At 37.0% G+C, this 15,597-nt stretch overlaps 1 protein-coding gene across 2 annotated transcripts; it reads right to left on the bottom strand.

The window, feature by feature from the left end:
• Positions 1 to 990: 990 nt before the first annotated feature.
• Positions 991 to 15,354, bottom strand: LOC107794375 (phosphoglucomutase, cytoplasmic). Of its 2 annotated transcripts, none has more exons than XM_075232861.1 (19): positions 15,111 to 15,354; positions 14,824 to 14,923; positions 13,688 to 13,769; positions 13,506 to 13,561; positions 13,127 to 13,240; positions 12,964 to 13,026; positions 11,976 to 12,095; positions 11,777 to 11,877; positions 11,313 to 11,372; positions 11,106 to 11,205; positions 10,707 to 10,864; positions 10,517 to 10,612; positions 5,045 to 5,108; positions 4,794 to 4,875; positions 4,514 to 4,689; positions 4,340 to 4,416; positions 1,798 to 1,930; positions 1,369 to 1,485; positions 991 to 1,281 (listed from the first exon to the last, which is right to left on the bottom strand). In XM_075232861.1, the coding sequence occupies exons 2-19, from the start codon at positions 14,902 to 14,904 to the stop codon at positions 1,210 to 1,212; spliced, it is 1,752 nt and encodes a 583-aa protein (XP_075088962.1). In that variant the 5' UTR covers positions 14,905 to 14,923; positions 15,111 to 15,354; the 3' UTR covers positions 991 to 1,209. The 2 variants fall into 2 exon arrangements, with proteins under 2 accessions (XP_075088962.1, XP_075088968.1); XM_075232867.1 differs by lacking the exon at positions 15,111 to 15,354 and adding an exon at positions 15,031 to 15,110.
• Between the last annotated feature and the right edge of the window lie 243 nt (positions 15,355 to 15,597).

Here is a 15,597-nt window from a genome sequence, read left to right as displayed (position 1 = left end):
CGAACCTATTCCAAGGCTCGGAACCCCAAACGGACATCGATAACACCAAAGCCTCCTTCAAACCAAACTTGAGAAATTCTAAAACCTTCAAAATGCCAACTTTCCACAATAAACGCTGAAATGCTCCCGGTCCACCCTATACTCAACTCGAACATACACCCAAGTCCGAAATCGCTATACGAACTTATTGGAACCTTCAAATCCTAATTCGAGGTCGTTTACTCAAAAGTCAAACCTTGGTCAACTCTTCCAACTTAAATCCTCCGAATTGAGAATTTTACATCCGAATCAACTCCGAACTTCCTGAAATTCAATTCCGACTATGTGTATAAGTTATAAAAATGAATTGAAGCTACTCGAAGCCTCAAATCGCCGAACGACGCGCTAAAGCTCAAAACGACCAGTCATGTCGTTACAGAAAATTCACAAGATCTATTAGAAAATTATATATGAGAATAACCTGCAAGGGAATTACTAGATTTTGGGGTCAAAAAACTATTGATTATTTTTTAGTTACAAGATTTTGGGGTCAAACAATTATTGATTGTTACTTTCCTTGCGTTTACGCTTTAGTTTAACAATTATATATTGTCATAGTTTTACAAAGTGATGTGCAATTTGTTTATATTAGACCTACTATCTGCATATGTTTCTCTAGCAGATTGAATTGATTGAATTTACGTCTCGTGTGACTGGAAAAAAAAGTAATAAACCAAACAGCCAGAATTATGACAAACCAACACACAAAGAAACAAACGACCTGATTTTACGTATGGTTTGATTTGATTTAGATTTAGTAAAGCAGCACAGTTAGTGCGGTGCTTTTAAAGTGAAATTTATATCGAACCATCAATAAGCAAAATCCAGTGCCAAGCCGGACCGACTAAACCATGTTTAGTAAAGCTTAAAAAACTTCAATCTAACAAGAAAGGAGTTCATCATTTCGATAGAAGAAACATTTAATGAAGTGAAAAATATGAAAACCCGTACTGATTGTTGAGATTTACTTGAACCATTATCATCGAAAATTAAGATAAATTCGCTGCTTGTCTATTCTGAAAATAACTCACTACAGAACACAAAAAACTGGTACATTGCATCTTTTTTTTAAGACTATTGAATATGGTGCATTTTCCAGCAGCCCTTGAATGAGGACACTAGGACCACTATTTCTAAAGTACAGAAAGGATTATATGCGGCAATATGTATTTATGTTATTACAGTTGGGGCAGAACGGCCAGTGAATTCCTGCATCTTTGACAGCTTAATAGCAACCTCCACCTATTACCAGACAGTTGATTCAGGAAAAACCCAAAAAAAAAAAAAAAAAAAAAAAAAGAGGGAAGGGAGAAAACAACGTTAACTTACCAATGGAGCAAGTGCTTCCTGAGAATCTCTCCCGATCTTAGATGGATCCTTCTCGTACTGCTCGATATAAACACGGATGGTAGCGCCTTCTGAGCCAGTTCCAGAGAGACGGAAAACCTTGCACAGCACCAGAAGTTAGTCAGAAATCCTTCAAAGCAATTATCGTACAAAGAGGGAGGAGGGGGGAGACGTATTCGGAAGAAAGGAATAAAGGGATTACAAAATCTGTTGCATTTCTTATTTATTTGTTAGATAATTCTTTTATAACACACGAATGGGACCTGCATCTACAATTATTAATATATGAGAAATCCATTTAACTTTCTAAAGTCTCAAACTTCTCTATGCATCAGAACTGCACAACCTTCATTGCCACCAAGTGTTCTCTAAAGTACTTAAGCTATGGGGAGGGCGGGTGAGGTCCCTTACCAATCGTGAGCCATCTTCAAACAGATACCGGATACCCTGATGTTTTGAGATGGAACTATCAACTGGGTCCTTGTACTCGAATTCATCACCATGAACGACATTTGAAACATCTGAATGTATTCCCTTTATTATCCTGTATTAAAAATAGCCGAAGGTTAAAGAAATATTTAACAATGAAAGCACACACCATCACAACATAACTATGCCTCAAAACAAACTAGTAAAATCAGCTGCATGAATCCTTAATATCTAACAGAAAAAGCAAGTCTCCTCCCAAAATGCTCTACAACGAATCCCATATGGCCTTAGACCGATATCCTGTCCGTTTGGACCAGCTTCATTCCAAATGTCACGTCCTTAGTCTTGAACTAAGCGCACGTGCGGCACTTGACAACTTTCTCACGATCTTGCACAACTCGCGCACGATCTTGCTATGCCAAGTCACCCTAAAATATTACACTCAAGATCACTAAGGGAATGTTAGATAAGAAAGACAAGAAAAATTTGCCAAATGAAGCTTTTTATTATAGAGAACTTGATTGTTTTGCTTAGTGAGTTACAAATGAATGCCCCCTATTTATACTAGTCACCTAGAGCTAGTGTGTAAATAATAATTGTTCCACAAGTCCTTCCATATTTACATATAAGTACACTCTCTAGAATTTTCTACATGACTAGAACATTCCAAGGCTTCCAAAAGAGTCTTCCTACCAAATCCATAAATATCTAGAGTTTTCCCAATTAAACTCTCCATAGTTCTAGAGTATTCCACTAAGAGCTAGTCTCTAACTTATGTAACCCTTACACATGGCAAGTATATGTGCCAAATAGATCCTATGTGGCATGATGACATGGTGGGTCATCACAATCTCCCCCACCCAATTGTGTCGCCCTCGGCACAAAACATCGACACGTACGCGCGCACCTCGCGGATTCGGGGATACGGACCTAGTACGGATACGTGTTCGGGGATTGGATTAAAAATAATTAAAAAAATATAAAAATATAAAATATCTTTAAATTATGAAAATATTTGTGGAATACTTGCGTATAGCTTATAAAGTGTGGATTTCTTTTTATTCTCAAGTTGTAGATAATTAAATGATTGATTTCCTAGATAAGGAATGCTATTGTCTTCAAATATATCCGAGTTTTGGTTTTGATTTCCGGAATCAAATTGTATCTCGTCTAGAATTTTTTCGTCTGTCGTGGTCAAAGTATCCAAAATTGTTTGATCAAATCCGGTATGGATCCCATACCCATACCCATACTACTGTCGTATCGACACAGGTGCGGCACCTAAACTGCCATGTCGGAGCAACTTAGATAACATGATGTTTCTCGAGGTTTCCTTTAAGACATTTAATTATCACAAACTAAACTAACTTTACAGGTAAATCAGCTGACATTGCGAGGTATTAAATTAAAGAATAAAACCCAGCTCTTTACCATTCAGCAAAGGAGCAATGCAAAAGACAGCGGAAAAACCACCAGAGTGTGCCAAGCTCACTAACCAATCAACACATATAAGGAAGTTCAATAAAGAACGCAAAGAACCAGATACCTTAGAAAGGGAACATTACAGAAGAGACCTCTAAAAGGGAAAGAAAAAACCAGGACAAAACTTAACAAAGATGCTTACTTCGCTAGAATCTTTTTCCCAGCTAGAAACAAGAAACTAAGCAACTGTCACACACAGGACCAGAAATTCTTCTTTTGTAGTACATGCACCATGAATTTGAAAGAATCATTCTTTATAAACACCCATTTTGACAAGAGAGATGGAAGATATTTTGAATACACAAAGATTTGATTCCATCACCACAATGAAGAACCAGGTGATTCAGAAGAGGTAAAAGTTGCTGCAAGTTTTAGACTGCAGCCAAATAACAAGGCTTTGGCTTTAAAGAAGATTTCAAACTTTAGACACTATACGAATTCATGAAACACATCCAGACGATGTCGATTCTGGTGTCCACGATCCTCTTATTTTCATATTCACTCTCCTAAAGAAGGCTTTCATTCTCTTGGAAGGAATCATGATAAGAAAGCGACAAGAATTGCTGACTAATGACCTGATTTGCTCTCCTTTCAGCCTACCTAAAAGAAACATAATTTGGTTCTCCATTCAGCCTACTTACAGGATACATTGTAGAAGTAATAACTGAGTCAGAGAACAATAATAAAAGTTAAAACAGAAACTATATCACTCTGATCTTCATTGTTGTTGTCCGTTCTCTCTCTTGCAGAACCATAGTTCTGAGATGCCATAAGTAACTGTTTAATGCTAAAACATGTCATTGACTTATAGTATTAATTTAAAAATATGTTGTAATACCATGCAAAGAAGACCTACTAACCAATGCTTAAGCTGGTTATACCTGGGATTTGCGTCATGCAAGAGATGGTAAACCAAAGCAGAATACCCCAAAAATAAAAGAAATAATACATGTGAAACATGCGACAAACAGCAAATATCAATGCCATGTTTGAGAAATGTTTCATCTTCCAGAGAGAAATTGACATAAAAAGAGTAGCGTACTTGTTCACTTCATCGAGGGACGATTGCAGCTTGACCAAATGAGCCATTAGCTCCTTTGCTCCAGCCGCATCGACATTCTGGAATAAATAATACAAATAGAGTAACAGGAGTCATGATAAACATATACAGAAGAACTCATTTAACGTTGAATAAGAAGTATGATTCTGCAGATACCTCATAATCATATCGAGTGTAATAGTGGCGTCCATAGGTTGCCCAGTGTTGGCGAACTATGTCTTCAACACTCACAAGCTTTTCTCCCCCAAGGTTATCCTTATTCTTATCGGCAAGAATAGAGAGCCAAGCCAAAACTGCCCATATCCCATCTTTCTCTCGAATATGGTCTGAGCCTGTGAAGACATAACGAAAGATATTAAGTACTTTTATGTGTCGGATTAGAATATTATGTAGCTTAGCCCTATCAGTTAAATGTTTGAAACTCAAAAAAGCTAACCAGTTCCAAAACTTTCTTCTCCACAAATTGAACACATTCCAGCATCCATCAAGTTACCAAAAAATTTCCAACCAGTGGGTACCTAAATAAGCAAAAACTTTTAAGCATGCAGGTAAAGACAGAAAAAGAGAACACTAACAACTTCTGCATCCGTCAGCACACCTCCCCCCCAAAAAAAAAAACACCCAATCACCCTACCCTAAAACAGAAGAAAGAAAATGAAAATGAATGTTATCTCAGTAATATAGTACCTCATAAAATTTCAGGTTCAGACTTTTAGCTACAACATCTAGGGCAGCCGATGTGGGCATACTCCTGCAGAAAGGTTATGGTTACATGAAATCAAACCAGATAGTTAATGACTTCCCTAAAAGATAAAATGGTTGTGCTCATATAAGAAACTTTTGCTAAGCACTATTTACAGCCAAGCAGCAGCCACTTTAAAAACATAAACAGAAATGCAACAACAACAACAAACCCAGTAGTTTCCCACAAGTGGGGTCTGGGGAGGGTAAGATGTACGCAGCCCCTACCCCTGGAAAAGCAGAGAGGCTATTTCCGATAGACCCTCGACTAGAGAACGACTGAAAAACAAAAGGAACATAAGCAGAAATAAGAACAATAATAAGAAATAAGAACAATAATAATAATTGTTGACTAGCCTTATTATAGGAAACTTATTTTTAAGAGATTTGATTGTTGACTATTTTATTGTAGGAGATTTGATTCTATTCTAGGAGATTTTATTCTAATTGATTTGTATAATAGCTATAATTTATTTCCTTTCCAAAATTAGCCATAGGAACCTCTGCATAAGTACTACTGCTCATTGGAATGTAAAGATACATAGAAATACAAAAAGCTTCATTTTTCTTCTTGAATTTTTCATGATTTTTGAGGTGAGTTATCTTTCTCGCAGCACTAGAGTTCCGTTTTATCAAAGAGGTCGAGTTTTCTCTCTCTTGGTGGTTATCTGCAACACAAACTTCTTTTGAGTTCCGGCGTGGCAGCTACTTTTCCGGTGAGATCTACAGCTTTCCGGCGAATTTTTCCAGAAAAGTTTTCCAGATCTCGGGTCGCAAGCCTATTCCGACCCTTCCCATCCAAAGTTCTGGAGATTCCGACCATACAGAATTTTTCCGGTGAGTTCTTCCGGCGAAATCAGGCATATTCTATCTCTGGAAGGTTATTTCTATATTTTTGAATATGCCTATTCGATTTTTTTGACACTAAAGATTATTACTTGTTCAAACTATAGGTGATACAAAAATAGATAATAATTTTATGTCTCAAATTAGTGTTGTTAAATTGGATGGGGCTGGTACATATCTTGCTTGGTCAAGATCTTGTCTACTTCTTATTAAGTCTAGAAAGTTGCTTGGTTATATTACTGTAGAAAAAAAAGCACCTATTGTGACTGACCCTAACTATGGTCAATGAGATTCTCATAATTCCCTTATTATGACATGGCTTTTGAACACTATGCACCCTTGAATCTCTAAGCAATATTTATTGCTTGATACTGCTGCAAAGATCTAGAACTCCGCTTGGCGCACTTACTCTCGCAAATGGAACCAGATCTTTGAGGTTCGAAATAAAATCCATGCCACTAAGAAAGGTGAGTTGACTATCACTAATTATTATTCCGAGTTAAGTGGGTTATGGCAGGAGATGTATCAGACCCTCCAAGCAAAGTTTTGCTTACATATGATGCAGTTCTCTTTCAATAATTGGTTGAAAAGGAAAGAGTCTATAATTTTCTGGCTGGTTTGAACCAAGAATATGATCAAATTAGGGTTCAAGTTCTCGGTAAAGTTCATTTTCCTTCTCTTGAGGATGCATACTCTTATGTTCAACAAGAGAGCCGATGAGGGGCCATGCTTTATTTAGCACCAATGGAGAAATTCGGGTTAACAGTATCTCATGAGCAACCAAGGGCAATCACTTGTGATAAAGATCACATGCACTGTGATTATTGTGGAAAGCCAAGGCACACAAAAGAGACATGTTGGAAACTACATAGTAGACCAACTAGAGGTCGTGGAGGAAAGTGTGCAAGTCCATCAGAGTCATGCTAATATTGCAGAAAATGTGGAGACATCCGGAGAAACTGCAGCTGGAGAACCTTTGTCTTCGGACGAAGTTCAACATCTTCGTCGTCTCCTAAAAAAACTTGACCATTATAAAGTTGCCAATTCCAATTATGTAGTCAGGTATTGCCTTTAATGCTCACCCTAATTTTTGGATTATAGATTCTGGTGAGAATAGACACATGACAAGCTCTTAAAGGCTTTCAAATTACTCTCCTAGTTTCAAAGGGAATTATGTCAAAATAGCCAATGGCTCCCTAACTCCTGTCTCTGGAACAGTATCTATTGTTTGTACTCCTGATATTATATTATCATTTATTCTCCATGTATCTGAGTTTCCTGTTAACCTGTTATCTATTAGTGCCATCACCAAAAAACTAAATTGTAGTATTGAGTTCTTCCCTGATCATTGTGTTTTTCAGGATCTTCAAACAAAGAAGATGATTGGCAGTGTTCGATTGCATGATGACTTATATTGGATTGATGGAACTCAAGACTTTGGTCAGGCCTCTTTTGAAGGAAATAAGGATGTCAACCAAAAAACAAATACAGTAGCATAGACGGTTAGGGAACCCATCATTTTTTGCTTTGAAGAGCTATATCCTAGTTTGTTTTCTAGAACTGAGTTTGAATTTTTGTTTTGTGATGCTTGTGAATTTGCCAAGCATACTAGAAACTCTTATCCTTTAAGTGATAATAAAAGTACAACTCCTTTTTTGATTATTCATGCTGATGTATGGTGCCCTACTCAAACAATTTCTTTGTCTGATAGTCGATGGTTTATTACTTTTATTGATTGTTGCACTAGGATGACTTGGGTATATTTGTTAAAGGCCAAAAGTGAAATTTTCTCCTGCTTTTAGTCGTTTCATAAGATGATTTGTAATCAATTTGAGACTAAGATAAAAACCTTACGAACTGACAATGGCACAAAATACATGGATAAAAAATTTAGCGCTTATTTGGAGTCCTACGGGATAATCCACCAAACAAGTTGTCCTTATAATGGGGTTGCTGAAATGGGGTTGCTGAAAAGAAGAATAGGCATTTGTTAGAAGTGACAAGATCTTTCATGCTGACCACCATGAATCCACCAAAACCTTATTGGGGGATGCCATTCTAGCAGTTGCATATCTCATCAACAGAATGCTACTTAAAACCCTCAATTTTAAGAGTCTTCTGGAAGCTTGAAAGGGTAAAAATGACTATATTGTTCCTCCAAGGTGTTAGGCTAGAAACCTTTGGAAGTTTGATCCTAGAGCTCTTAAATGTGTCATTATCGGGTATTCTCTAACACAAAAAGGGTACATATGCTATCATCCTCCCTCTAGGAGATCCTTTTTCAAAATGGATGTTACTTTTTGAAAATCTGAGCCCTATTTCAATGTTACACCATCACCTCTTTAGGGAGAGTTATAAGGAGGAAAAGATTATTCTCCCAAGCGCCACTATTGATACCACTACCACAAAGGAAAGTGAAATTGGAGAAAAGATTCAGGGGGAGATTGTTGGGCGTTTGGAAAGGCCTGATTTCATAACTTACATAAGGAGAAATAGAGCAGAAGAAGCCATCATACAATCTACTGAAGCTGAATCCTCTTCTGCCGATTCCTCTTTTACTAGTGAGTAATCTATATTTCCTAATGAGTTAAATTTGCCTAGAGCTAATGCTCACAAAAAAAGAGTCGGATCTTACACCACTAAACACCCTTTATCCTGTTTTTTCTCCTATAATTCTTCATCACCGTCCTATACAGCATTTGTCTTGTCTATTTCTTCTGTGTCTATTCCCCAGAACTGGAGGGAAGCTTTTGCACATCCTAAATGTAAGCACGATATGATTGAAGAAATGAAGGCATTGTCAAAAAATGGCACTTGGGAGCTTGTCACATCAACCCCCGATAAGAAGTTGGTTGGCTGCAGATGGGTCTTCACTGTGAAACACAAAACTGATGGCTCGATTAAAAGATTCAAAGCAAGATTGGTGGCTAAGGGATTCACTCAAATTTATGTTGTGTACTATTAAGAAACATTTGCCCCAGTTGCTAAAATGAACACTATTTAATTATTTTATCTTGTGCAACCAATCTTGATTGGGACTTACCACAGTTTGATGTGAAGAATGCTTTTCTTCATGGAGATTTGGAAGAATAAGTGTATATGGAGATTCCTCCTGGATTTGATACTGAACAGAGTCAAGGAAGGGTGTGCAAACTGAAGAAAGTCTTGTACGGATTAAAGCAATCCCCTAGAGCTTGGTTTGACAGATTCTGCAAAGCAATTATCTCCTTTGGTTACCAACAGAGCAATGTCGATCATACTCTCTTCATAAGACATCAAAGCGGTAAGTCACTCTTCTCATAGTTTATGTTGATAATATAGTAATGATAGGAGATGACAAAGAGGAGATTGTTCGATTGAAGAAGTTGTTGGCGCAGTAATTCGAGATCAAGGATCTCAAAAAATTGCAGTACTTCTTGGGAATTGAGGTTGCCAGATCGAAAAAGTGAATTTTTATTTCTCAAAAAAAGTATGATTTGGATCTCTTGAAAGAAACTGATATGACAGGATGCAAACCAACAGAATCGCCTATCGAAAGCAATCACAAGTTACAAATAAGAGTTGGAGAGTATGTAGATAAGGAGAGATATCAGAGGTTGGTTGGAAGACTCATTTATCTCTCCCACACTAGACCAGATATGTTTACTCAGTCAGCTTGGTAAGTCAGTTTATGCATGATCCTAAAGATTCTCATATGCAAGTTGTCTTCCACATTCTGCGGTATCTAAAGTCTGCTCCAGGCAAAGGTCTTCTTTTCTCCAAACATGGTCACCTCTAGGTAGAAGCTTATACAGATGCAGATTGGGCTGGATCTCTGGATGACAGAAGATCTACATCCAGTTATTGTACACTCGTAGGAGGGAATGGTTACTTGGAGAAGCAAGAAGCAAAGTGTAGTTGCTAGATCAAGTGCCGAGGCAAAATATAGAGCTATGGCCCATGGTGTATGTGAACTTCTGTGGTTACAAAAGCTACTAGAAGAATTGAAATTGTCTGAAAAAGGAAAACTTTCCTCGTATTGTGATAACAAGGCTGCAATCAGCATAGCTCATAATCCTGTTCAACATGACCAAACGAAACATGTTGAAATTGATCAACACTTCATAAAATAAAAGATTACAGGTAGTGCCTTGACTTTGCTTCATGTATCATAGAGAAACAACTAGCTGATGTGTTTACAAAAGGTCTTAACAGACGAACCTTCCATACTTTGGTTTGCATGTTGGGCATGTGTGACATCTTTGCACCAACTTGAGGGAGAGTGTTGACTAGCTTGATTGTAGGAAACTTAATTTTAGAAGATTTGATTGTTGACTAGCTTCATTGTAGGAAACTTAATTTTAAGAGATTTGATTCTATTCTAGGATATTCTAATTGATTTGTATAACAGCTGTAATTGATTTCCTTTCCTAAATTAGTCATAGGAACCTATAAGTACTACTTCTCATTGAAATGTAAAGATACACAAAAATACAAGAAGCTTCATTATTCTTCTTGAAATCTTCAATAACAATAGCAACAAAAATGATGACATCGTCGTAATAGAAAGTTAAGATCCGTAAGATGATAAACCTGGCAACTCCTTTTAAACCTCCAGAAAAATAAGGTATGGCTTCAACAGCATTGGCAGCTATGATAGCAACAGAATCAGACGGAGTCACGAAGAATCTGACCGAAAAGAACAAGGGGAAAACATAAATTTTAAAAGATAAAATTCTAAGCAAGGAGTTAAGTTCAACAAATAAAAACAACCGGAAGTTACCTTTTCCCAAGAATCATGTTACGGTCTGCATCTCCATCAGCAGCTGCCCCAAATTCTGGTGGATTGGGTTCAGAAAGTGATTTAGACAATCCCATTCGCGCAACTAACTCCTTTGCATAGGTCAGATTAGGATCTGGATGTCCTCCACCAAAGTCCTCCTGATTCAATTAGGTATACAGAAAAATGTCAGAAATATAACTTTTTTCTTTAAATCTCTTCCTATTACATTGGGAAAGGGGGAGGAAAAGGATCCAGTGAGAATCAAACCCACACCCATTATGGTGATCCCCGGTACATCTAGACTGTAAGGCTTGATGGTAGAAATAGTTGTTAAGAGGAAAACATAGAGATAACAATTCATTGAGAAGAAGAATCACAATGCAGGGAAAAGGAAATGACCTTAGGAACACAGTTCAGTAGAGAGCTTTCTTTTCCACCAAGCTCCTCCACGAAGATGCGTTTAGCATAATATCCAGCAACACCATGAAGTGCGTCATAACTATGGTATATAAAGATGTTAGTATCCAGAAGATACATTTAACAGGAATAGGTAACTTATGAGATGATATGCTGCAACATTGCATCACAAGGTCTCTACACACATACCAGAAACCAAATTTTGGAGAAGAGAGCAACTTCTGGATTGATAGGAAGTCAAATATTGACCTGGAAATAGAAGCGACAGATCAAGTTTTGAATCAGAAGTGCGACCATTAAGAATACCTGGATCACTGGCGATTTTACAAGAATAAGATATTACTCTATCAAATAAATGATGATGATAAGGTGAGTTTTGGCAATCACAAAACAACTGCTTCCCGTAAATTAAAAAATTGAAGATGCACGCATCAACCCCTAGTTCCATCATACACCCTTAATACTATGGAAGGGAATGGCACTACACATTCAGCAACGGCGGTATAATGGCTGCTCTAAATTATCGTTTGAACTTGACATGAACATATTTGACATACATCCGATCTAAAAGAAGACAAACACATATTGAATGATATGCCCAAAAGAAAAAAATAAGAAAAAATAATAGAGAGGGCGGGGGGTTTAATTCATACTTCATCAGTTTCACATAATCAATAGTTGAATCGAAGACATCAACATCAAATTTCCCATCTGGACCCTCAAAGCTTGAAACGCCAGTTTTAGAGATGTCCACCTCAATTCAAATAGGGCATTGTCAGAAGAGTACCTTGATCAATCAAAATAAGCACTTAAATGCACATTTAAATATAATAGTTAAAAAGTAGATTCTACATCAGGCAGGCCCTCTGCGATCAAATACTCCTTTATTGTCGTAGTGTTCTCATAGATCTTATTAGTAACACCTTCTGGCGCAGGTCCACCATTTTCCATGTTGTACTTAACTCCAAAATCCTATAAGTGAAAATATGGAAAGAACCTTGAACCATCAGTCAAAGCTAGTAATAGTTATCATCAAGTTATTCAAGAAACTGCAATAGGAGATTTTACAATTAATTTGCAAACAATCGTGCTGCATCTTCCCACGTTTCTCTCTTTCCCCCTTCAGAATAAACATGTTTAGATAGCATGTATCAAGTTGCATGCATCCACTTACAGTTGAAACAACACTTTGTGTGATTCCTTCCTCCCACCCCCACCCCCCACAAAATCCCTGACATGAAAGACAAATGGGTCTCCAAAGAAGCAAATGAGAAGATACAATCCTCTTTGAAAGACAGAACACTGTAACATAAGGATTGGAAATTACTCGAACTATAAAGCTATTTAAGGCTGCAGAGAGTGATTTAACGATTAGACTCAATCAGCAATAGTTTTCACCAATAGAGAAATACACTCAGTGACTCAAAATCCATGTTAAAAATATATTAAAGCATATCCATGTGAAGACCTCTGAAGCAAACTAATAAAACGTATAAAGGCTGACCGAAAATGAGTTTTCTGTAATTAACAACGGCACTTTGAATTCTGACAAAACGAGAATTACATGCAATGATTATTATACCCCAAAAGAAAAAAAGAAAAAAGGCACTACAAGCAAGTTATAGCAGGAGCAAAATTTGATGCCACAAGCTTCAAAGTGAAACGAGAATGCAAAACATCCTTTACAATTGTCTATAATATGGGCTCCTAGAAAGACCATGAAGCTAGTCAAATCCTTCGATCGCCAACTTTTTACATTTGATAATGTGAAAACAAAGATGAAGTACAAATGCTTTAGAATGGAAGAAATATCCTTAAAGAAAATATTACTGGTAGTTACCTCGTGAGGGCCACCTGGGTTGTGACTTGCTGTCAATATAAATGCCCCATTAGCTTTGGACCCCTGTGTTCAGGATCAGGCATTAACTGATCGTGGAATCATGTAAGGGCTACATACAATTAAGACAAAAATCCGATGTAGCTTTTAGCGGCAGAGGGCTTACATCAGCCCCGACTCTATCGCGAACAACAGCTGATACAGCAGGAGTGGACATAAGTCCATGTTGACCGACCCAAACACGTCTTACTCCATTTGCTGCAGCCATTTTTGTAATGACCTGTAACGAAGCAGATATAGACATGTTAAGCTGTCAACAGCTCTTCACAAAAACCACCCTACACTCATCAGTACTCCAAATTTAATTATTGTGCTAGTGAAATATGGGGTCTCCATAAAAAAACATGAAATGAGAAACTGTGTTTCAGTTTCAGAATGTACCATAAGGAGAGGAAATTATAAAATATTTCAGTATATTGATTATGAAGAAGATATAACAGTCTAAACCAAAGAATTCCTTGGAAAAATTTTTGATAAAATTTTACCTGGATAGCATCCTTGGAGAAGTAGCGGCCATCACCAGAAATAACAAGTGTGGCACCTTTAGAGATGAAAAAAATGAAATTACCAAGAAGGGGACTAACAAGGGTAGCATATATCTAATCTCTCATGCCATATAAAATTTTAAAGAAATTCATGAAAAAGATTAGGATATCAAATTTCTTACCTTTGACTTTGTCAGATCCAAGGGCATTGAATGTTGCCTGAACAAAGTTTTGCAAGTAATGAGGTTGTGTGAACACCTTCACCTGAAACAGTTCATGCAGCTTCATGTTAGACTCAACAATTCAAAGCAATTTGAATACAAGAGAATGATAGTACATAAGTGCTTAAGTCACACAATTAGTAATTCCGCACAAGTTGGGACATAATCATGAGAAGTTAACAAGATAAAACAGAATTTTGACCATTTTATCTAGATCACTTTTAATATTTAATACGTAAATATATTCATTTCTCTGTGTTGACACGAGCACAATCAATAATACTTTTGTGAAAAATGAATCTAAAGAAGAAGAGGCTAGACTAGAAGCATACTTTATGTCTGTCTCCAAATATTTTTTTACCAATTATATATTTGAACCGGCCAAGAAGCCTACTTGAATCTTGATTGTTGCTTGTAACTTGTAAAAACTTTGAAATTGGTTACAAATCATATACTGATTGATTCGCAATATAGAAAGCATGAAGAGAGAGTCGGTATTCAAATTTAAGCAGCTTAGATAACCACACACACACACACACACACACACACACACACACACACACACACACACACAAAAAGCAAGCATGAAGCTTTAAGATAATTAAGTTATATTCAGTGGTATCAACTAGATGAAACGTATGTCAATTGTATTAGCATGTACTGTACATAAACTCTGCTGAAAAAACAAAGAAACTTAAAAAATTAAACAATTTTGCATCAAACAACAAAATTATCAGATTCATCCACAGAGTTCACATCATTCCATATATACAGATCCCATTAGCTAATGTACACATATCCCTTAGATTTATAGCTGCTGATCGACAGTCATAAGATGTTATTAAGTGTACATTTGCAGAAAGATCAGTAATGTCAGAAATATAAGCAATGAAACAAAAGGCATTCAATACAACAGATCGAATTCAGCACCTGTACAGAAAATCTTTGGAACAAAAAATTGAGCAAAAACAATGTCAGTGATTCAGATAAAATAGAAGGAGATCAACGTGAATCCTACAGGAATGCGGCATAAGAACGAAGTCTTAAACACGTGAGTTGCATTGCTTTGTCTGTTCTATTTATTTTTATTCAATTACCTTCTTCCGGAGACCAGAAGTTCCAGGTTTCTGGCCATCAAACGGCGTCGTCCCGACGCGAGTAACCTTGAACGCCACCATTTCTTACGTTTTCTTCTTACTGTAAATCAATCAGTCGATCAAAACAATCAGCTACTGTTTAAAACTAATCAGCAAAAAAAAACAGAGAATTCAGAAGCATAAAAAGGAATCGAGATAATGCGTAACTCAATAGAAAATGACCCAGAAAAGAGAGAGAGAGAGAGAGAGAGAGAGAGAGAGAGAGAGAGAGAGAGAGTAATGCTTACGTAAAGCTAAAGATGGGAGGGAAAATGAGAGGAGGACGTGTGTGCTTCCGTCTGTTTCGAGTTTGGAAAATGGAAGTGACACTGTCCAATTATTACTAGTACTAGTATATAAGGAAAAAAAATGAAAGACGTTAGATGAGGTCATGAGGATTAGTCGGTGGGCGTTTTGGAACCTCAAGTTTAGATCTCCGCTTTCTGCTCTTTTTAACTTTGCGGTGTACGGTGTTTGGTTTTTTTTTTGGGTAGTAAAGATAAGCTTATATTAATTATAAAGATATATTATAGAGAGGTTGGTGTTGGGATGTACCGAAGTACTAATACTATAAATACTATTAGTAGAAATGATACTAACATCTATTGTGGTGTGTTGATCCAAAAGATCATTATAAAAAGGGGAGTTTTCTACTACAGCAACTCCATGTGCAGTACCATGTTGCGGAGGGAGAATGTCTATTGCCAACAAGTCCGTCAGATGTGGAGCAAAAGG

The sequence above is a fragment of the Nicotiana tabacum genome, chromosome 2, assembly GCF_000715075.1.
Source record: "Nicotiana tabacum cultivar K326 chromosome 2, ASM71507v2, whole genome shotgun sequence".
Classification (NCBI taxonomy): domain Eukaryota; kingdom Viridiplantae; phylum Streptophyta; class Magnoliopsida; order Solanales; family Solanaceae; genus Nicotiana; species Nicotiana tabacum.
Note: the sequence above shows the minus strand (reverse complement) of the source record. Positions and strands in the feature narration are given on the sequence as shown.